The following is a 23,948-nucleotide window of genomic DNA, read 5'->3' on the forward strand; positions in this document are numbered from 1 at the left end:
ATTCTTTTCTTCTATATCAAAACTCGCTTTCATTCCTATAGAACCTCCTGCATATCTGGAAAACTCCTCCGTTAAATCCTCATCCTTCCCAACACCTCTGTAGGGTGCTAATTATTACAGATATGTGCTTAGGGAATCTACGATTACAAGTTGTCTCATACAAACACAAAAGAAACAACTGTGTCTCTCCTTGAATTAACTAAGGAAAAATGCAGCACAAACAATTGCTGACCTCACAGGTAAAGATCTGCACCAGTCGGCATTTCACAATGGGAGCACCGTTTGATTTCCTGTCTGCAAATCATCTTTACTAACCTAATCTACTCCCTGATTTTTGTTTCCTTACTTTAGGGGCATTCCACGCCTTTGACAAAGACGGAGACGGCATCATTAAGCTCAGTGTCCTGGAGGTAAACTGCTTTATGAGAGTATGTCTAACACAACATCACAATACTAAGTTTTAATTGTATTAATCAGTGTACATGTTTTCAAGGGAAAACTCTATGAATAGAGTTCATCTAAAATAGCCACCCAATTGGTAAGAAACCCCAAAACCTCCTAAAATTTTGGTACCAATTTTACACAGAAAACATCCACGATCTGCCCGCAACAGCTGCTCTGTAAGACTCCAGTTGGTGGTGAAGGGCATGGCTGCAGCCTCTATCATCTTTAAAGTCCATCAAAAAACTTTTGAGATTTTTTTGTGAGGCAATTTAGATTAAACACAATGATATGGTATTAAATGATACTGGGGCTTAGCATAGGTCTTTACCTTTTAAAAATCTTATTAAGAATTAGAAAGTTTCAAATTCAAAGCATGTCCTCTGTTAGGGAGACCATTAAAAACACCCTTCACTTTTTGCAAGGAAGGGAGAAATAGGAGCAAGATACTCAAGAAAATTCCCCACTGCCACTCTACTTCATGCTAAGTGACAGCAAGCAGCTGCCTTCCAGCTAGAGATGGTGGTGTCTCCACACAGTTTGTGGGAGGATGCCAACAACTCTTCCATCCTTTAATTCTTCTTGCAGTGGCTGCAGCTCACGCTGTACGCGTAACACCAGAGCCAGCGGCCACCTCCATCAAGAACACACTGGACACTTCCAAGGAGCCAGCACCATTCATCCCAAGGACAAACAAGAGTACTTCCTAATTATGTCATTCACTTGCCAAGATGAACAGCACGTGGGAAGAAGCCCTTGGAAAGAAAGACAGCTGTACTCCAGTAGACAAGACAGTGCACATATTTTGTAACTACTCTTATAGCATCTTGGTATTTTTCCTTTGGGCAACAGGGATTAATTTATTAATGACTGAATTAAGCTTTCTCTGCATGGTGAAGACATAGAGAACAAATAATTGTTCTGCTTGTGCTGACAGCTGAATGGTCTTCTCTCAAGTCAGGTGAAACTAGGACTGCATCTAACTGTGAAAGTCAGAGGTGTTTACTGCCACTTTGTAATTGGTCATTAACTGTTTGTCCTGCTCTTGGTATTATTCTTTCATCTCTTTGTAATGTTTACTGAGTATTTCACATGAGATTGTGCTAATTACATTAATATTATGCAACCCAATGACTCAGTTACAGATGGCTGTGCAGGTTGGATCTCTGCTATGTAGGAATGGGAGAGCAGGGCACAACAGACTGCAATACCAGAGTACAGCTTGATCTAATGCCTCAGCAGAAATACCAGAAAGGAGCAATTTGCTCTCATTTTTAGTACCCGTCCTAATTACAAATGTGCACATTATAAGTGTTTTTCATTGTATCTGCATTCCCTATAACACTGAGAAACTTACTTGCCATTTGAGGCAGAAAACCTCTTACACGTACAAATTTATATATCTACACACATATATTTCCCCTACCTCAGGTCCTATTTCCCAACACTATCATGCATTTCTTTATTGCAAGAGGTGACTTGTAGCAGAATCAAATACTGCGTCAGCATGACCACTTTGGGAATATTATTCCAGTGGGCAAGTACAATTAGTTTAATGGAACCAAAAATAAAATCAACTGCATTTTGGCCTAGGCTTTTTCGTTTTATTCTGAAAGAACAGATGAAGATGAAATATTGAGCACTCTTCCATCATTCTCCTAAATATACAGCAGCTTTTGGAGTTTATGGCAAGTGTAAAACTAGTTTAATGTCTCAAATATTTTCCAGTTTACTCCTTGAATAAATAAAAAAAAAAGCACTTGAGAGGTTCCTTTGCTACCAGCTTAAAGGATGACAGGTTTTCACAGGTACAAAATAAAAAATGGAAGAAAAAAACATACAAGGAAGACAAGACTTTGTCAGGAGAACCTTTTACTTAGTTCTCTAGTGGCAAAAAGTAGCAAAGCAATTCACTAATGTAAAGCAAAATTTGAAAAACAAATCATAGCATCCACTCAAAGTTATTCCAGTGAGTAGTACATTTAAATGAAAGGTCACTAAGAAGAAAACCTTTTGGCTATAAAGTTCTTAGTGTTGTCTTGCACTGTAACTTACTCTGGAAGAGGAAGAAAATCCTACCATTTATCTAAAGAAAAATTTTTCTCATTCAAATTCAATTGGATTTTAACCCAAATAATTTTTAAGATGACTGGAACACTTGGAGCCCTGGCTTCAGTCATGCCTTGCCTCCATTGAGGCATATTATTTTCCATACAAGTATGGCAGAGATGCTCTTAGCTGGGATGTTCAGAGAAAAACCAAAATCTATCAGTCAAAAGATCAAAATCAGGATTTTTAACTGGCCACTGAAAACTGGTCCTTGCAGCTCTGGTGAGTGAACTACCAACAAGCTCCAGAGAACTTCCCTTGCAATGGGCCATGAAGCAAGGCAGGCAGCACATCTGGAGGCATGAGTTGGATGGATAGTTTCATTTCCTTGCCAAATGACTAGGTTTGAGGTTCCTGCATACCTGTAACATTCCTGCCACTGCTGGAGCTTCAAAGTGGACTGCCTGATTTTATCCAGCACTCAGAGAAGAGGAAGAAAATCCAGAACAAAGTCAAGTTCTACCAAATCCTGTGAAAGAATCATTCTATTTAAAACAAAGGAGAAACAGACAAACCATAACAATATAAAGAACTTTATTTTTTTTCCATTTCTTCTTTTGTCATGTAAAGTTTCATTATAGCACTACAGCTTTGTACCAAAGTGAGAGAAGAAAACCACGATCAGTCTGTGCACATGTTCTACACAGCTTAAATTATTAAATATTTGATCAAGTTGTTTTATTCCACTTCCATTATTTTAAAAGACCGTTTAACATTACAGCAAAATGAAATCTGAGAAGCTGGCAGGTGCATATAACAGAATATATACCTACACAGTTTGCTCTTTGAGGATTAATTATTTTACAAACAGTAGCTGAAACCATTTCCTTATCCTTCATGACATATTCTGCAACTCTGGACAACTTAGACTGCTTGAATTGAAATTATGACTGTACCATACAAGTCTGAAAACCAAGATTCACCTATACCTGTGTTTTAAGTCAACCTAAGGGAAAAGTATTTTCCCAACAAAAACATTTCCTCTGCCATTTATTGCAAGTTTGCTGTTATCATTTACCTTGATCCGGCATGATTGTACTGTTTGAAAATGTGCATTAATAACTGCACTACTTCAAACACACCATACAGCCAAGCTCCTGCTACTTTGCAGAAGCCAACTTATGTGCTGATAATATGTTTAGTAATTCACATGTAAGTGACACAAGGTAAGCAGAAGCCTGGATATTTGATGCATCTTTGTACCAAGAGATGCAGAAGTTTTCTCTCCACCCCCTTCCACGTACAGAAGCAGCAGTGTTAGGCCAGAGTGTTTTGCACTGCCAGATAGCTGTTATTTTTCTCTGAAATTTGAAGGAGAAAAGGAGAAACCGATATAGACCAATCCAAAAAAGCCCCTAAAGGGCTGCTGTATGTAGTCAGCCATACAGCAAGTCCAGAACTCATTTTTTAACACTTGACTAATAAAAAATCCACAGCTAACCACAAAATAAATCCGCACTCTACTCACTCTTCCACCCATAACTTTTACTTGCATTAAGAATAAACCAAAACCGAAAATAAATAGTCCTGAAACTGGCTTCAGACATGCAGTCCTGCTTTTCATGCAAATATTACTGTGTTGTCACAAACCGCCCACCTTCCCAAAGTTACTACATCCTTCAACTAGAGGTATATCAGGAGTCAAAACCCAAACCTGCAAGACCAGAGAGGATCCCATTAATGAATACCAAAAAACATTAGTTTGGCATCTCTCTTCCACAATTGCCTCCAGAAGAAGTAAACGGCCAATTGTGAAATCTGCACCAAATTTCAGCTGAACAAACAGGAAATCTCTCACAGAACTCCAGAGAAGCCCGGGGATTTCCACAGCTGCATAGCTTTATAGCAAATCCTTTTAAGATGTTCTCATGACAAAACAGTACAGCATTTTCCTCTGAAGCCCAGAGAATTTTAAAAAATTGTTTCTGATTTATGAAGCAAAATTTTTCACTCATGCAGCTCTGCTATTTTCCCATGCTCTTACCCATTTTAGGATTCTTACAATGTATCTGAAATGACCTACAAAGTAGCAAGACACTACTGCTAAAGCTGGACTGCAGAAGTCCATACTTCTCAGGAGGATTGTTTTCAAGTCAGCTAAGGAAATATCACAGACCACACAAAAAGAAAGACCACTTCCACCAACTAGGAAAGATAAACCTGACAAGCAAATGGGAATGCAATTAAAGTGTAATAACTATGTTTGTTGCATCACCTAGTGAGAAAGATCTTTGTATGTTCCTGAAAACAGCAGAAAGAATGTAAAGAATCACAAGGGAGAAGTAGCAAAATCTACTCTCACACACATTTTTCAGAATGCCACTATTGCCCCACAGGCTCGTCCTCCACACCTTCACTTGCAGCACAGTCCATGAAGGACAACTTAGGATGCCCACTCTGTTTATGCCACACTTATATGCTCCCTCATTGTGGTTCAAAAAACTCCTAGAACTCCTGAATATCAATACCTTTGGAAATGGTTTAAGTATTTTGCAGTCTTCTGCTTTTAGGTCATGAAAAACGCCAAACAAACGCTCTCAGACTTTAGAGCATTACACCCTCCATCATAAAACATCTATACTGCTTAAAGACTTCCTCAAACTTGATTCTCTATTGAATTGTCTCATCCACAGCCCACAGAAAGAAAGATTAAAAAAGCCCAACACTAAAACCACAAACACACATCCCCCAAAAACCAAAACAAGAACACCCTCAGAACAGCCTGAGGTCTGAGCCACATATTGGGGCTTTTTGCTATTCACAAACAGCTTAATAAAGAGTAAACAAACAAAAATCAATCACCACAAAAGCAGTGGAACCTCAGAGATTCCCGTGTCTCTGAAGTAGGATGCTACTGCATCTCATTCGTATTTTACTCCTGTCTCATAAAAAATATTCATCAGTGTCAGAGCAATTCAGCTTGTCTGCTAAGATAATATAAAACCAGTGTGCTCCAGAGAAGGCCCTGAAGTTCCTTGATTTGATGGCAGTGGAACATCCATGTGCTTTCCTGAACCACTCACTTTCTTGGCCTAAAAAGGCTTCTTTACAGTCAAAGAATGAGGCTACAAAGCTTATTTGGTCTATGGCTGACAAGTCTGAAAGTGGCTGTGAAAAAGATTCTCAGTAAGAACAGTCCACTTTATTGAAAAGTGCTGGATTTGTGTATAAGCAGCTCAGTTGCTGTCTTCACCCTCTCTTACAGCTTAGGAAAACCTCTGCTTATTTCATCCTGAGCAGCAAGTTAGGCAAAAGCAAACACAAAGCTTCTTGCTAGAGTAGTCTCAATGTTAAGAGGTTTCTTTGCTGACTTAGTGTCATTAGGGGAGAGAGGATGGCAAGTGCCAGAAGGGCAAGAAGGGCATTTCACTGAACTTCACAAGGTGAAGTGATCCCGCCCAAGGGGACACCTGCAGGAGAACCCTGACAAGTTCAAACAGTCTTTCCTTCTGCACTGGCCTCTCTGGTACTTTCTGTGCATTAGGAGAAGTAAGACTTTTACATGGGATATGCATTTCATATCCTCAGCTTCTGCTTGAGCACTTTAGACTTTAAAATCCTGCTCCATTCTTTCCAGTTGAGTTTTTGTTAACTTCATACAGCCCAAGCCAATTAAGCCAGTTCACAACAGAAATAAAACACTACCAAAGTGGATGCACTCAGACACATAGTGCCTCTGCATTTCTCTTGGTTTGCTATGCCATGAGGATATGGGACTGCAAAGCTCAGTCACTAAGATTCCATAAAATCAGCAATCCAATTATAGTGTTTTATCAAGCAGTGGTGGTTACACTGCTCTTCAACTGAAAGATAAACAAACACCACTTCTTTCCCCTGCATTAGGACCTATACTGGAAAACACTAAGATTGCAAAGCATGTGAGTAGAACCACTTTTCTGGCTGCTTTGCTGCTACTGGCATCTCTCTCAAGAAATAACCACTTTCCTCAAAATAAACAAAATACCTCAAGAGGTATGGTATCTATCACTGTATATATTGTGCCAGTTATAGCAATTTTTACACAAGGAATAAAAAATAAGTTACAATTAACATTAAAAAATTAATTTATTCCAGTCTCCATATAATAACTTTTCTTTTTATGAAGAAAGTAAAAATGTACACTGGATATTCAGGTTACATTGTTAAAATTTGTGATATTCTGGTTTGCAGAATTTTATTTAAATCAGCTAAAAAATTGGATACAACAAAACCAGACACATCTTAGACACTTAAGAGGATTCAAGCTGAGTTTGCAAACAGCAGCACCTATTGTAATCTAAGTTTTCAACACCCCTTTGGACTTCCCAAAGACTATGCTTCTTAAAAAAACAAATAAAACCACCTGAAAAAAGACAAACAACAGAAAAACAAGGCAAACAAGAGGAAGGAATATTCTTGTCCATCAATGAATTAAAAACTTGCAAGAACTTGGGCTAAGTATTAATTACCAGCCTTATTTTTGCAGAGTGCAACATAATCTGCAGTCTGCGTAGCAATGTACTTCAGCCCCATTCAGTTTTTGCATTCCAAGTGGGAAAATAAAGAGGAAAGACTGGAGTAAGAAACTGATGTTATTTGGAATAATTCTGACATAGAAAATTACTTCCCAATGTGGGAGGTGAAAAGCTTCATGTGTCAATCCTGCTGTCGTCCTCAGCATGTTTTTCAATGTGTCCTACAGCATCCTAGAAAAGAACCAGAGAAGTCAATTTAAAAAAATCATTATGATCATCACAAAAAACCCCACAAAAAACTTTGCCAAAGATTCTAGAAGGCTCAGTGAAAGTGACATTCTAGATAATATACATTTGTTTAGCTTAAAGTCTCTAAAAAGATGAATATTATGATTGTCAAGCTATTAAATCACATCCAAATTAAATAAATACATCATATCCAAAGCCAGCATTTAGAGAGAAATTAAGGGTTCTACTCTTCAATTCTTGAAGAAACCTCCATCCTTCCACTATTTTGGAAAGCATTCAAAGGAAGGCAGTTTTTATTGCCAAGGACTAAAATGTAGATTTTATCTATCAGTCTACAGGTAACAGCTCTCCTTACACCAATCTCCCAATCCTTTCCATATCACTTAATCCAACTCTTATGTCTTCTTCATTTTTTCCCCATTTATCCAGAATTTTATGTACTACTTATTTAAAGATTGTTAGCAAAACCAATCTCATGTGAAAAAATAAACAATAGAAGAGATAGCAATGGATAAAAATTAAAACTATAAAAACCTGTTTTCAAGGCAGAAATCTTATAAAGACATTTTTCCTTCTAAACTTCCTAATATCTTGAGTAGAATATCTTTAATATTTTAAGAATTCTACCGTTTCCATGTCATATTTTAGGATCAAACTGTTTTAAATTGACCGTATATCAAATTACTGGAGTTGCACTGTTCATCTGCCACGGGCTGAACTGAACCCTGTTAGTCTTGGATGACTGTGACCACATGCAGTTAAGCCTGCCAAGGCTAGAATAATTTCATCCTTTTTAAGAGAAATAGGATCAAGTCCTGTAATTGTGGTGATACAGAGTACTTTATATTACCAAATACAACCATATTATTTCAACCACTTACCTGCTTGGAACCTTTCCTGGAAGTAAAGAAAGCATCACAGTTCTTCCAACGGCATTTCAGGGTCTGAAAATTTGGGTTGGTGTGGTCAGTTAGCAGGTGTTGTTTCAGATGGTCCACAACTCCAAAGATCAGTGAGCATCCATGCCACTGGGAGAAAAAACAACACATGGAAATAAGCCAGGGAAATACAATTTTTGCTAATGCTTTTCTTCCCGCAATTTCACAATATTCTTCCAAGATTGTATGCCAGCTCCTGTAAGTTTTTATTTTGTTCAATTTTCATTTTCAATGGTATTTCCATTTTCAATTCCTTTAATTACAGCTTTACAGAAATGTTTTCTGCCTTTAGCCAAGCCTAGATCATCAGCAGGAATGGCAGGAGGAAGACAGGAATTATGACTTTAGAAGATTTAAGCTTACCTGTGACAAAGTCATTTCGAATTTAATTAAACTTACTTAGCACATTAAATCAGCTTTTCTATGTCACTCAGCCAAAGTTTTTGGCATTAAACAGTTATACATCTAAAAACTGCCAGAAGGAACAGTAATTTCCAGTAACAACTTACTCCAAAGTGCATACATATATATATGTATATATATACACACAGCCACAGCAAAAACAACAAAAAAATGAAACTAGTGATATATACCTAAGTGATATATACTTTAAGAGTACATAAACATTTTAAAAAATAATGAATTATGAAAAATCTAAAGTCAAGTTACCGAGGACTAAGTGGCTAGAGACCACCCTCAGAAAATTCAATAACAAAGGCTAAAAACAATTTGCTAATTACCCAGCATCGATAATTTTGCATCAGATTAAGCCTCACAGCTCTGACACTGCCATCATAGCATCCGGTGTAGATCTGTAAAAGAAACATTTATGGATAAACAAACTGGGAATAAAAGAAAAAAAAGTAAAATTTTGAAGAAGACTTCAGTGTAGGTAAATACAATGAAGTATCAGCATGCAAGGCTTCTACATTTAAAACATAGGTAGAACCAAATTCTCTTAATATTTGCATTCATAGTTCACAAAAACCTATGAAGGAATAAGAAATGCTTCCTCTATGCTAACCTCTATTGTTGATAGTGTCATGTGTGTAACAGTAAGTTTAAATTATGGTACTATCCACTAAAGTTAAAAAATATGTAGGTGTACATGTCAAGTGGAACGTATTTCCAGGACTTAACCAGTTATAGGTATATCGAAAAAGGATGGAGAGGAAGTGTGTGGAAGAACATCAGAATTTCAGAAAGACTGAAATGCAGATGCAGATCCTTTCACTCATCACTAAACTTCTCATCTGAACCCTTCTTCAATTTGAGGATGCCCACAACAGACCACTGCTGGGGCACAGTTCAAGCCTCAGGCTGGACTCACATGAGATGTGATGCTTGGGCAGAATGTATTCCAATTAGCAAGAAATCTGTTCCTTTGGACTTAACTTTTCTGTTATTACAGATCACTACTATATCTTTCATTTTATAGTCTCAAAGAAACTTTGCAAACAAATTCCTAGAACATGCAGACAAATAAATGCTTTTAAAGACTATTTTAAGAAATATTTATCCAGAAGTGCTTCTGAAATTTATCTTGCAGGCAGATGCATGAAGAAACCTGTACACATGAATCAACTGCACACCTTCATTTATGTTCTCTCAAAGGTTGTTAGAGGTTTGGCTGTGGGTGAATGCCACACATCCAAATGCTGGGTGAATCTCCAGCATCTGAGTGATTCTCCTCAGTAAAAGTCAAACAGGATTGACACTTGAAAACGCAGAAGTATTTTACTATTTCTAGTGTCCTCACTGTAATCATAACTGCAAAAAAGAACTATTGTTTTAAAACTATAGTAAGCTGAACAGTGATTTTTCCCCAGACAATAATATTACATAAGTATAAAGCTGCTATAGCCACTCGATTTTTTGACTGAGAACAACTTGGAAATGCAGCCAAACAGCAAGCTGATTTCTTCATCTGAAGAAATTAAACTGCCTCATATGCACCTGTGGCAATTACAACCTTCTCTTTAAGAACAGTGAAAAGAAGGGAGTTACCATGCTCTTATGGATGGTCATACACATGATCATATCTGTGTGGCCTCCATAGACTTGCAAGCGGTCGTGTGACTTGAAAGAAACAGAAACAGACATTTAATAGCATGACATTTTTTAAGAGCCATTTTTCACAGACATGTAAAGGATAATACTTCCAAGAGCATTTTCTTGGTAGCATCTAAACTGCTGTGGTAGATTCCAAACTTTACAGCCACCTTGAAAGTTTACTTTTGCTTACATTGCTTCTGAGAGTCTTTTTGTCCAACTAAGTACTTGTTCTCTCAGCAGACAAAGCTAACATTTTCACACTTTTCTGAGCTGTCATTATCTTGGAATAAGCCAGGTTCTAAAAAAATGGTTTAGGTTATACTCTTTAAAACCATGTATTTTGACTGGTGAGACAACTATATATATTGAGTCACAGGAAAAAGAGGGATGGGCTAGAGACTAGGAAGTACAAAGATGATTTCTGTTTGACTTCAAAATAATTAATTAACACATATTAGATAAAAGTCATTAGTAACCACCTATTTTCTTACCTGTAGTTCATAAACACGAACAAATTTATCCAGACATGCTGTCACCATGACTTTCCCAAGAATGTTCACAACTGTTACTGCGTGGTTGTGGCCCTTATAGATCCGTACCAGCTCTCCAGTCTGCATCAAGAAAAAGCAAAGGTAAATAAGTGTTTGGTTTTTCTTAAACAAAAGTACAAAATAGTTTTACCTAACCCATATAGGGTAGCTAGCTTCAGTGCTCACTACTCCAAAATGGAAACATCCCTTATTACACTTCCATTCCCCGTGAAGGCACTTACAGATTATGATCAAATACTACTTATCCTTTTGTTTTCCCATCCCGACACAGAGCCATTCCAGTACAATAGAAATGCATGAGTCTGTGTAAAGTTCTCTTTCTTCTCCTCTTCTGTTTCTGAATATGAGCCACCAGTGTGCCCAGGTGACCAAAAAGCCAATTCCTGGCCTGTACCAGGAATAGTGTGGCCAGCAGGACCAGGGAACTGATTCTTCCCCTGTACTTGGAACTGGTGAGGCCACATCTCGAGTACTGTGTCCAGTTTTGGGCCCCTCAGTTCAAGAAGGACACTGAGGTGTTAGAGTGAGTCCAAAGAACAGAAAGAAGCTGGTGAAGGGTCTGGAGCACAAGTATAATGAGAAGCAGCTGAAGGAGCTGGGGTTATTTAACCTGGAGAGGAAGAGGCTCCAGGGGACCTTATCACTCTCTAAAACTCCCTGAAAGGAGCATGTGGCCAGAGAGGGGTTAGCCCCTTCTCCCACACAACCAGCAACAGGACAAGAGGAGATGGCCTCAAGCTGCACCAGGGGAGGTTGGACACTAGGAAGAAATTCTTCACAGAAAGGGGGATTAGATTTTCAAACCTCCTGGGAGGTGTTGGGAGTCACTGTCCCTGGAAGTGTTTAGGGAAAGACTGGATGCTGACAATGCCATGGTCTAGCTGATATGGTGGTGGTTGGTCACAGGTTGTTCTCTGTGATCTCAGAGTTCTTTTTCAACCTAATTGATTCTGTTTCTATCATAAATTACATATTCCCACCCATCCTGAATCTAGTACCATGCTATTAGCAGTATTTATGTAACCACAAGGATCAGTTAGCAAAATACACAGAAGTATACTCTTTATGTCAACTAAAATTTCCCTCTGATAATTTTCTTAATCTAACTTATTGCATAGCTGCATGATTGCTCCTGCTAGGACTAAGGGAAGAAGGTGTAAAAGAGGGAAAGAATGGTAAGCGAGAGACAAAGCATTCATGATGCTTTTGAACCATCTAGCTTGGAATACAGTATTCTTCAAATTCTTCCAGTAATAAAGAAGCTTTTTCCCCACAAGAATATCTCACATGGCTTTTCTCTGAAGCTTTTCCATATTCTCAGCATGTTTGTAGTTATATTTGCAAAAGCAAGCTGCCCAGATAAAAAGGCATCGTCTATCATGTGACAAGAGTCAGCAGATTTATGTAGCATCTTCATTCCTCCAGAGTTACCCATAGTGCATAATCACATTCACAAAATCATAAGACTTCCTTTTCTGGAAGCAATCTGTCCCACCAATCAAATATTCTGGAAATACTAGCATAGGAATTATAGCATAGGAATATAGCATAGGAATTCAGCGCCTTAGTAGGAAAAGCCATTCCATTTTTCCATAAGAGACTTACATGAATGTTGTGGGCATGGACAGACTGATCACTGGAGCCACTGAATACCAGATCATTCACAACCTTACAAAAAGAAAAATAAATTGTATTTTGTAACAGATATGGAAACGGGCAGGCCAAATGTTAAGACACTGTTCAGTTTAAAGTTGTACTGTAATATTTCCTAAATTTGAGAGCCTTAGAATCAATCAAGAGTATGAAGGAAAAATTATGCATTGAGTTCTTCACATAAGAACTAGAAAATGTATTACAATGATTTTTGACATTTCACAACTGACATAAGAAACTGTTAACTTGCAGCCCAACAGGCTAACTCATCCTATCTAGGGATTATTCTCATGGACAGCTCAGCAGCAAATCAGGGACCGTGCAAACTGAATGCAGAATGCTCCTCTGCAGGGGCACAGTAAAGCCCAATGTTTCCTGGAAATTTTGGACATGCTGCATACTTTTATGGTGCTCATGTAAGAAAAATGATGCTCCTAACCCCTAACAAGTGACAAGACAAGAGGAAACAGCCTCAAGTTGCACCAGGGGAAGTTTAGATTGGGTATTAGGAAAAGTTTCTTCACTGAAAGGATAATCAAGCATTGGAACAGACTGCCCAAGGAAGTGATGGAATCACAACTCCTGAAGTGTTCAAAACACAGACATAGATGTGGCAGCTGAGAACATGAGATATGGCAGGCAGAGATGATTTCCCTACCAAATTGCCCAGTTTTTATAATTTAAAATAGAGAAATCCTCTATTTCCTATCACAATCTGGTCATCATTTTAAGCATTCTTTGGCCAAAATGTATTTTCAGAGACACTTGCCTTCATGCAGAGAATAGTCTTGCTGTGACCCTCCAGGGTTCTGAGCAGCAGCCCATTCCGTGCGTCCCTCACGCTGATGGTGCAGTCATAGGAGCCCACTACCAGCAACTTGCGTGCTCCTTCCTGAGCCGTGGCTAAACAGCTCACTGCTCTAGGCCCGTGGCATTCAAAGGTATCAACCTGTTTATTATTCTGGTGGGGGAAGAAATAAATGGTATCTAAGAATTAAAATTTTGCTATGACACTGACTAGACCATTGAGTCCTGCTTGCATTGTGCTTGTTACGGTATCTGATTTCAGTTTAGTAACACCCAAAATAGCAGTGGTAAGAATTGCAATTTAACAATTAAGTTTCCAAATCAAAGAAATAACTCTTTATGTTATATAGACCAGGAGGAACCTAAGGAAAAATGTAACAATACAGCACCTGAACGAAAGGTAAACAAAGAGACATGAAGCTAGGACAGCTTCATGCATGGACAAAATAAACAACCAAAAGGGGCCAACAGGGACCATTTATACCAAAATGTGTTCATTTGTTCATTACAAATACATTTACTACTGTAGATAAAGACTAGAAAGAAACACAGAAGAAAGAAATAGCATCACAACAGGCTTTCAGGTGCCAATATTTAAACAAACTCACCTTTATGCTGAAAGTAACCACAGTGCCATTTGCAAGACCTGCATAAAGGATCCGCCATCTACTGTGTAAACAGAGCACTCGATCTTCCAACTTAAACTGTTCCACGCGCTCTTTGGTCTAGCAATGGAAAGAAGTACTTAAAGATTTTCATTAACTGAAAACAATTCAAGGAAAAAAGCTGAAATCAATGATGATTTCCACTTTTTAAACCAACAGAACTGGAGAAAAATATTTGAGAGTCTGGTGTCACATGGCAGCTTAATTCTCATTTTAATCAGATCCATCTGTAAGGTTTGACTGTAGTTCAGCAACCAGTTACAAGCCTAAACATTTTGTTCTACTCACAACTTTTAATGTGCATAGAAATTAGAAATTTAGACTACTGACTATATATATATATATATATATATACACATATATGTACACACACACACACACACAGATGAAAATGATCTGTTAAATGGTTGAGGACTCTCCATTGTTCCCCAAAGGAAACTTAAAGGTTTAAAACCTCTAGCAGTCTACTCTCTGAAGCAGATGCTTGCTTTCTAGTTCTTCAAGTCACAGGTTGGGCAAGTCTTTTTATTATTTAGCATCAAATATCCAGCTTCAGGGAGCCTCAGTCTGCTCTTTCACATGCCTTCAGCATAACAGATACCTGTTCTCTCTATAGCTGCTCTAAAGATAGAGCAGAGCAGTGCCTTCCATAAGAAATGAAGAAAAGAAGGAAGACAAGTAAGATTCATAGCCAAACAGCTACCTTGCACTTTGGTGCTCCCAATATTTGGGGGTTATGCCATGCTGTTCTGGCAAAAACTCTACTGACAAGCTAGTCAATAGATTAGGGTAGTGTATCAGTTAATGGTTTGCTGTTTTGCTTGTGAGGATTTTTTTTCCCCGCTCTACTCTGAAGAGGTATGAAGTGGTTGGTGTTTGTGTCCAGATCATATGGGTTTAAAAGGCTTTTAAAATTTGTATTTGTACCATAAAATGCAGCATATGTAAATCAACACAGTTTGAGTACCTTGATATTGTAACAGTTGATAGTGTGGTCACTTGAGCCAGTGTAGAGTGCAGCATTCTTCCCATTTGTCTGAGTGACCAGAAGGCAGTTCACTTTTGAAGTATGTCCTTCAAAGATGGCCACACACTTCCTGCTCTAAAAAGGAAAGCATAGAGTCTGTCAGCACAAAGGCCCATAATACCTCTTGAGATATGCACCTAACAGAACAGGGTAGGACAGCTAAAAAAAAAATCAGGAAATCTATATTCCCTTGTCCCTCTCATTGTCAAGTCTCTCTTACGGAGAAGGGGTTGGGGAGGTGGAGAAGAGAGGTTTGAAGAAAAGAATAGTATAAAATGAATTAGGGGCTTGAAAAAGCAGCTGCTTCCTTTACTACACAATAAGGCATTAAAAAAGACAACTCTGTAATGGAATTACTGTAACACCACTCCCACAACTTTACTTACAACGAGATTGTAGGCACAAACTGTTTTGTCTGCTGAGCAGGTATACAACAAATTCCCAAAAATCTGAATAGCATTCACTGCAGCCAAGTGTCCCTCAAAGGTTCCCTCAGTAGGTTCTTCATCCTCACCTGGCTCCGAAGACACTTCTGTAGGACAGAGACGTGCACTTTTGACTATGGGAACACAGCGAAGAAAATAAACTGCTGTGTTTTTACTGCCAACCAGCAGAACGATTTCGTGGGCTCAGCACCTTTAAGTCAAATTTCATTGTTGATTCCAGCAGGACTGTGAATGTGACAGAGGGCAATATAAAGTGCTAAAAAAACCTCCATATGACTAAGTCCAGAACGATCTTTAAGAAGAGATTGTATTATTGTTTGTACTAGAGCTCTAAAGAGACTGTGGAGCAATAGCATTCATGTGGGAGGGCCGGGGGATGTGCAGGAATCAGGACACAAAGCATTCAGTGTAAGATGATGTAAGTGAGTGTGTGTCACTTCCCACTTCAGTTTTGAGTGCAAGCTTTTATCTTCAGGGTAAAATTCCCCTATGGAAGCAGGCTGATCAAGACTTAACTCAAAGTCCTGCAAGATGCTACATACAAAGCATCAGAAGGAAAGCTTAAAAGATATACCTGAGGAGTTCTTTGATCCTTTTAGGGATGGCATGAAAGACTGTGTCTCAGCCACACTGTAAGACAAAAAGAAAGAGTAGCAAGATTGGACTTTGCCTGTTATTTTCAGACAAAATACTGAGGTGATACTCCAAAACACAAGACTCTGCACTTAGTAGGAAATATGCTGTGACAGGCAAGCTCAAAACTAAACTGGGAAGCCCTGTTCTTGTATTAAGAGAAATTAGTAGCTAACAAGGCACATTCACTTGTTGACCAAAAAGGCCAAGTCAGTTTTTATTTTCCCTTTTATTTCACTCCTGAAGTCACTGATGTAAGACTTGAATGAAAAAAAAAGAAAGAAAAAAAAGAAAAAGAGAGGTCTCTTATGAATACTATATAATAATAATAATTAATAATAAATAAGAATTCTACTTTTCAGAGTAAAATAATCTCACAATCCACAATAATCTCACCTTCTTTTCCCATCATTCGTATAATTTGTGCCAATCTCACTGGTGGAGCTCACTTCATCATAACCAGAGCAAGATGCCTCTAGGGCTGCTTGATCCAGAGAGTTGCACGAATCCCTCTTTGATGGACTGTCTGGTTTCTCATCTCCTGACTCTGATGAACCAACATCAACCACCTCACACTGAGGTGCTGAAACTTCCACTAGTTCTAGAGAAGCATCACTATCATTCTCGTCTTTGTTTCTTGCTGCTTGAGCAGTAACTCCACCCTCCTCTCTCGGTGCAGTAGATGTAGTAACTTTTTCTCCTTTAGGAATCTTTCCACCCTTGACTTTCCGGACAGGCTTGAAGTCAATCATATCCTGCTCTGTATCGCTGTTGTCTGGCACGTGGGCTGCCCTCAGAGTTTTCTTCTTCCTCAACCTTCTCCTCCTTCTATTCCCTTTCTCTGCTGGGACTGCTGCCATTGTCAAGTGTTGCTCAGATGGTTCTGTTGACAACTTGGGGGTTTTATCCATTGGCATTTCTAGAAGGACTGAATGCTTTGAAAGAGAAGTGCTACACTGATCCAATAAAACTCTTTCAGCAACGGTATCATTTGCTTCTCTCTTGCTGAAAACAGAGACTGAATTTGGAGAAGAGTTCTCAGGAAGTCCAGACTGTCCCATGTCTGCAGCAGGCTTGTGGACATCTTCATCAGTGTGTTGGAAACAAGCTGCCAGTCCTGCCAGGGATATGGTTGCAGTGATAACTGGATACATTGAAGTTTTCTGGTTGGTCTCTTCTAAAGAAAACAGCCTAGTATTACATTCAATCTGTACAGCAGTAACTATTTATGCAAAGTGTCCCTCCCTGTATTTTCTGCACACTTAATTGTGCATGTAAAGTACATGTTCCTACATGATGAAAACTAAGTGCACATGTAGATCTGCTATTTCAGTCAGCTATCCAGCCTTTAAAAAACATAACTGGGGAACAAAATGTTTATCCATGTACACAGAAATAAAAGAATGGGGCACATTATTTAAGCTGCTGGCTGGCTATATGTATATATATATAAATATATATACATATATAAAGTTCTGACAATTGTTGGTGAATCCTATGTTGTTGACTTAAGATGCTACCACCCCTCTCTGTGTGCTCCCTTACCAGATGTCATGACTGCTGTAGAAATTATATTAATCAATGCATGCCAAGTACGACTCAGCTGTTCAGTGACAGTTTGAAAATCTTGTGCTTAACCCATCTGAATTATTACAGCTATTATATACAGTTATTTCTACCAAGTTACTTGGACCTAATTCAAGGTAGGTAGCTATGCACAACCCACTCTGCAGCACTGTACCTTTATCCTGGGAATAGCAATACTGTATGCCATGAGGGTAGGCTTTATTTAGTTAGTTTAGTTAGCTCATCTTGGTGGACTATGCAATGGGGTCAACACACTCTCCCTGTCATTTAATTGTGACAGAATCAATATAAACAAAATGATCCAGCCTCTCAGCTGAGACAGATTAAGGGCAGCATCTCACAGCTGTTACCCACACCCTAAAATTCCCCAGTTACACTTGCAATAATTACAATCCAGAACAGGATGTTTCAAGTTCACTGCATTTCTGGGGTGGGATCACTCAACACAAATGGGAAGTTGGCAGTATCTGAAACACTTCCCTCTTCCAGCCTCTCAGAAGCCAGCAAATTACAACTACGTATATGCAATTTTACAGCTGAAGCAAACTAAAAAACCATTAAAAAATCAAATTCTTTTAATTAAAGAAGTCTAAACTTCAATTCAGCCAACATTAATCTTTTGCTTGAGAAAAAATGCTTAGAAAGGTAGAACATTACTTTCTCCAATAGTATTTTGTACTTCAGTTGGAGGGAGGGGGAAAAATTGTGCTGGCTACCTGGATCAATCTTTCGAATGCTTTTCTCAAATTGTCTAAGTTAAAGGTCTGGGTAAGTGACATTGTTATGGCAGACAACTGTCATTAGAGTCACCCTGCTCGACTTCACAGGCTCTTAAGAAAGTATGGCATGAGCTCTTAATCTTCAGTTTTTACCTTCAAGCAAGTTGTAGAGGAAACTACCAATAGCATTTAAGCCTTTGACCACAGACTACAGTGCACAAGTTTTATGGGGTTTGAACTGTCTAAATAAAGAGTTGGCTATTTCAGCTGTAGTCATTAAGATCTCACTTGGCTGAGGCAGGAGCTCTCCCATTAGCAGTTCAATTAATTCAGCAGTTTCTCCTCCAGATAAAAGCAGACCCCTATCTTCAAAGCCAGCTCTCCCATGCCTCTCACAAGAGTGAACAGTGCCTAACAGACAATTAGTACATAGATTGTTACTTCTTCATCTTTTTCCTTTGTAGGCAGACTTTTTGTTACCAGTGCTCATTAAGTGATGCAGACTAAAGACAAAAATTATAGAGGATTCTCAGGTTTGTTGGGTTTTGTCGGTTTTGGGTTTTTTTTAGTTAACTAAATTATTCTAAGAGGATGTAACCTTCAAATTCATGTTTGTTTTATTTTCAAAGCAAAGCTAGAAAGTTCTACACAAGTTAATGAGAGTTCACCTCTGCCTGACAGACTAGGTTGAGACACAATTTACATTTCTTTTGGGGAAAAAATAATTTCTTGAAGTGAAATTATAAATACCTTCATTCTGTTCCACCTCTTCTGTTTGTGGAGCACATGGAGAGCTCTGGAGCACAGAATTCACATTTAGTTCTGTGCCTTTTGGAGACACAGGTTCTCGTTTAACTTGTACTGAGGAGTTAAGAGTATGAGAAGGTGTACTGCCAGAAGACTGGAATGCTGATGGCATGGTTATGGGAACAGAAGCTCCTCGTGGAGGTACAGACGAAGACAAAGTGTCCAAAAGGGGCAGGAGAGAGCCTGAAGGAATTGAGTCAGCTGCCATCTGAGATTTGCTGTTTCGTCTCTCAGTTAGGGCATTGCAGGAAAGTTGCTCTGAGAGTTCAGAAGGTTCATATGTTTCTAATGGCAAAAGAAGAGCTACATTCAACAAACAAACAAATAAATAAATAACAGAACAAAAATATTTCTATTTTACAATCAAATTTAGTGATGACAGGAGCTCATTTCTTGTGGAGAAAGAGTCAAGGAAGAGAAAAATTTGAAAAAAAGACACTAGATGGAACTATCAAAACTGACAGTTCACACTTGAAGATAAAGACCTCATTTTAGACTCTACAATTTTATTGTAGCTTCTGCTACATATATATTTAGCTATCTGTTAAATGAGCAGATTCAAGTTAAACGCAGTTTTTAAAAGATTCTGAGTTCAAAGATTATGAAAGTAAGCATTCCACTGTTGTAGCTCTATGATATCCTGTACCTTGTAGCCCCTGCAAGATCTGGATTCTCTGACTTCTCATTGTACTCATTTCCATAGTTATCTGCAAAACAGTTGTGGCTTATGTCAGTCCCACTGATTTAACAGGCAGTTCTTCTGCTAACTTCTAGTTCAGACAGTTTCCAAAGCCCACTGTTACCTGTTGCTTTAACACGAGGAACCGTTGAACCTCAACATAGGCAGCCTGCAGGGCAGCCCTTGCCTGCAAGAGGCTGCTGTCCACACTCTGCAGGGACTTGCTTAGCTCCTCCTCCCTCAGAGAAATAGCCAACAACTGGTCTACCTGAGAACGTTCTGAAAAAGAAACAAAATGTAGAGTCTAACTGCACTGAACAATACATTAAGATACATTACTTGGGATATAACAATAAATAATACCACCTCAAAATGGAAAAATCACGTAAATTAGGTCAAGCATTCCAGCATCGAGAATTATACAAGTTGAAAAGGAGTATTGACAGGAGTCTACAGGAGTGAAGGGCAAAGTCAAGTATTCCTCTTTAAGGAATCTCAACCTTGACTCAAGTAATTAATTCCATCACAGCTTTGCCAGCACTGATTTATTTTAAATAAATGAAGTAATTCTCTTCCACAAAGATCTTTTCTTGAAGTACATGTGTATAAGAAGTAAAAATACACACCTGCCATTAATGTAATCAAAAAGGCAAAGGCAACTTAAAGGTAAAAAAGATTTAAATTATTCAGTGAATGCAAAGGCCAGGGACAAGCTTTTTCAGAGAAAAAGAACCCAATTTTGAGTTTACCACTCAAGATCACTTTGGACCATGAGACTGGTGTTTGCAATCTCTTGAGAAAGAGAGCACTGTACTCAGTAAAAGATCCTCCTAGCCCTCCTAGAGACTTCTGCCATTACAGAGATTGTCCAAACAAATTTCCATTTGGGCACTGCTTAATTGCATTCAGGCTATAGTTTCCTTTAGTAAATTTACTACAATAACAGTCATGTTAAAGCAAAGTAATGGGGAAGAGATTTTACTAAGCAGAATGTGTTATAAGTCTCTATAACTGACACTGATCATTGAAGACAGACACCCTTCACCCTTTCAAGCAGTGAAATACTCATTCCCACAGAAGAGTCCTAATATTGCCCTACATTACAAACAACTCTTAATACAAATAAGTAATGAAAAGAAGATAAATGGTACATTTGAAAGCCATCTTCTGGAGCCCAAAGCTCCTAGCAATGGTTTAGTTACCAAAGAAAATATTCTGCCTAAAACACTACGGTTGGATGGTTCATTTTGACACATGGTGATGAGGATGTTTTAGGCCTGTTTGAGAAAGATCTGTTTAATGCCAGAATAAGAGTTTTCTTTGGTCAGAAGCAGGAAAGAAAGAGGCATTCCACACTCATTTCCACTAAGGACATTAAAAAAGTAAAAAAGGATTGCCAGAGATGTCAAAAAACAGAACAAGACCAAATTAAGCAGAGTACAATTTTTCTGGTGAGACCACCCAGAACTAGAAAGGGAAAGCTGCATGGCAAATTAGAAGGAAGTTAACTGGGGACTTCTCCCTTAAGAACTTCCATCCAAAGAGGTAACAAACCTCACTACCCTGTACAGGGGGAAGCAAAGGTCCCATTTGTACAATCAGGAACATGAACTGCAGGCAGAAAGGATGCACATACCCTTCTCTAAGAAATAACTTATGACAAATTAAGATAAAGGTCTCAGAGAAGAATGTGTTGAAGATTTCTGAGCAGTCCACACTGCAAACTTCAGTAAAAGCCCAAGAAGCAGCACAGTAACATCAAGGAATCACTATTTCATCCAAGTCAAAATACTACTGTGTGTTTACAGCCTCTCCACCACATGCACACATGTATGATATTCACTCACCTTTTTTACCTTTGATTTTTCTTCTTTTATTCTTTCTTTCTAGACTAGGGATTTCAGGAGAAGATCCCTCCTGCAAGTAAAATCCTCTGTTAAAAAGTAACAAGAATAATTTTGCCTAAATCAAGAAGTCGAACATCCAGCATCTTTTCAATCATTAGCTGTAGACACAGAAAAGAATCCACAATTTACTTGCACACTCTTGTACAACTCATCATTTGCTCTGCTCTTAAAAGAGGGAGAACAACCTCCCTTAAAAGAGGGAGTGCCACGTTTTCATTTCAACCAGGAAGAAACATTAAATGAGCCAACAGCCTTTTTCTTGCTCAGATGTTTAAGATCGCACTTGAATCAGTTTCTGCTCTACAGTTTTAGTTGAAAGTGTAGAGGATTCATCAGTGAGGGATTAAAATTATTGCTTTCTGCAAAACCATTTTGTGAAATTGGTCAACAAGACTTTTAACCTTTGGATAAGTCTAAGACTGGACTGTGAAACAAATTCAGATTTAAGGATATCATTTTAGGTATATAACTTTAAAAAATGTTTTATTTCCTTACTTAACCATAACACCAGAAACATGTAAGGAAAATAAACTTCTACTACAGGCTAGGTCACCTTTAAATTGTGTTGTGAAACACCAAGATTCTTGCTAAAAAACCTAGTACTTCCACAGAAATATTTTAACAGCTCTTGTTAACCAACAGAGTATGCCAGGTACCAAATCAAATAAAGAGCATTTGTCATTCCTACTAATTACAAAAATGTATCAAAAGTCCTGCATTGTGAAAGGAGAAATTTAAAGAAAATTAAGTCAAACAAGAAATTAATTTGATGTTATCAATGTACAAGACTATCAGATGGGGAAAGTCCTCCTTGCACAGATCATTCCAAAGCTGAATGACCATTGACAGGGAAAGAACCTTTTCAGCACATCAAAGCTGGACAGAATTGCACACTTACTCCAGTCGCTCTTCGCTTCTTTCCAATTCCTTGGCTGTCATTCTGTTCAGTACCAGATGTGCAGCTGCTGTCTGTAGCTGCATCTATGTTATTAGACACTGCCAGAAGTGAAGCACTATTTGAAGCTGGACGATTTTCTTCTGAGATCTCTAATACATTTTGTTTTTCAAGAAGAGGTGTTTTCCTCTCTGGGCTCTCCTGGTCTTGTTCTGTGAGGCCTGTGATCTCAGAGGTGGCCTGTAGGCTGTGACTTCTTCTGCTAGCCTCAGTTCTTTCAGACATAAAAGGTAACAAAGGAAAAGATGGTGTCTCCTCTTTCTGATCAGCCTCAATGTCAGTGTTTGCCTCATATCCAGATGTTATATGATGTGAGTGGCTGGCTGCAATTACTTGCCTTTGCCCACTTTCTTTAATTTTGGCTTGTTCACTGAAAAAGCTATAAGCAGGATTTCTGTCTGCTATGACACTGCTTTCAGAAAAGCTACGTTTTCTGGCTGAGCCAGGCACTGCTAAGGAAATCCCTTCCCACTGGAATCCTTCTAGAGCAGATGGATCAGATTCTTCACTGAGTTCTTGCTCATTTTGAACAAGAGGCACCATTTCTATGCCAAACCTTTAACAAGATAAAAAGAAAAATAAACACGTTACAAGCCTGCTAGACATAGAGAAAAGCCCCCCCCCCCTTGCCCAAATGTACATTACTGCTTTAAGCAGTAAATTTAATACCATTACACTGCTGTTCTGTACTTTCTACCTCATCTGGCAATGGAAGATCTCCTGTGTATCACATAACCAGACTTAGTGGCTAAGAACTGGCAGCACGATTTTTAAGTCAGAAATCACGTTATTATAAATTATTCCCAAGCAAGGCTGGAATAATCAAACCTGACATGTATTCAAAACACTTCAAACACTTCACGTTTAAAGAAAGTTTTAAAAATACAGTATTATATAATTGCTTCCTTAAATACAAAAGCAAACTGCATATGAGAATAGAAGATTAACAAATGAAGAGTGAGCATTTACACTGCAAGCATTTCTTGTAGTCCTAAATAAATGAGGAAATAGGCAACTGTCACAGCATTGTTCTCATCCTGATTGCATTTTTACATTCTTCCATTACTAGAATTTGAAAAGAAACTACATTGTTACCATCCACATTCAGATATAAAAGCAACCATTATGAATTGATCAGAATCTTTTCAGTGCAGATCACTTTTACTTATCCATGGACAGACATTCATTCATAGCATCAATCAATAAAAACTCTGCAGCATTATTAGCAAAAAATTGGCATAACTTTCAAAAACTCTGCAAAAGATC

At 38.4% G+C, this 23,948-nt stretch overlaps 2 protein-coding genes across 5 annotated transcripts in view; one reads left to right on the top strand and one right to left on the bottom strand.

The window, feature by feature from the left end:
• Positions 1-2,200, top strand: part of CAPN3 (calpain 3) — a 28,097-nt gene extending 25,897 nt beyond the window's left edge. The window contains exons 22-23 of the mRNA XM_088167004.1: positions 352-410; positions 1,030-2,200. Coding sequence (XP_088023130.1) covers positions 352-410; positions 1,030-1,056 — 86 coding nt within the window. The 3' untranslated portion in view covers positions 1,057-2,200. The remainder of the gene's footprint in view (positions 1-351; positions 411-1,029) is intronic.
• An 867-nt stretch (positions 2,201-3,067) lies between these two features.
• The window catches only part of ZNF106 (zinc finger protein 106), a 38,718-nt gene continuing 17,837 nt past the window's right edge, over positions 3,068-23,948 (bottom strand). The window contains exons 6-22 of one of the 4 annotated variants that reach the window (XM_014869277.2): positions 22,626-23,238; positions 21,668-21,737; positions 19,945-20,099; positions 19,788-19,848; positions 19,085-19,444; positions 16,425-17,202; positions 15,970-16,025; positions 15,336-15,481; positions 14,890-15,024; positions 13,866-13,982; positions 13,220-13,411; positions 12,403-12,465; positions 10,738-10,857; positions 10,199-10,270; positions 8,932-9,003; positions 8,135-8,281; positions 3,068-7,235 (exon numbers count right to left, since the gene is read on the bottom strand). In XM_014869277.2, the coding sequence (XP_014724763.2) occupies positions 7,179-7,235; positions 8,135-8,281; positions 8,932-9,003; positions 10,199-10,270; positions 10,738-10,857; positions 12,403-12,465; positions 13,220-13,411; positions 13,866-13,982; positions 14,890-15,024; positions 15,336-15,481; positions 15,970-16,025; positions 16,425-17,202; positions 19,085-19,444; positions 19,788-19,848; positions 19,945-20,099; positions 21,668-21,737; positions 22,626-23,238 (3,214 nt within the window). In that variant the 3' untranslated portion in view covers positions 3,068-7,178. Of the gene's footprint in view, positions 7,236-8,134; positions 8,282-8,931; positions 9,004-10,198; positions 10,271-10,737; positions 10,858-12,402; positions 12,466-13,219; positions 13,412-13,865; positions 13,983-14,889; positions 15,025-15,335; positions 15,482-15,969; positions 16,026-16,424; positions 17,206-19,084; positions 19,445-19,787; positions 19,849-19,944; positions 20,100-21,667; positions 21,738-22,625; positions 23,239-23,948 lie in introns of all 4 variants that reach the window. The other 3 variants (XM_014869280.2, XM_014869278.2, XM_014869276.2) reach the window with 3 other exon arrangements.

Source organism: Sturnus vulgaris, chromosome 6, assembly GCF_052056855.1.
Source record: "Sturnus vulgaris isolate bStuVul1 chromosome 6, bStuVul1.hap1, whole genome shotgun sequence".
NCBI lineage: Eukaryota > Metazoa > Chordata > Aves > Passeriformes > Sturnidae > Sturnus > Sturnus vulgaris.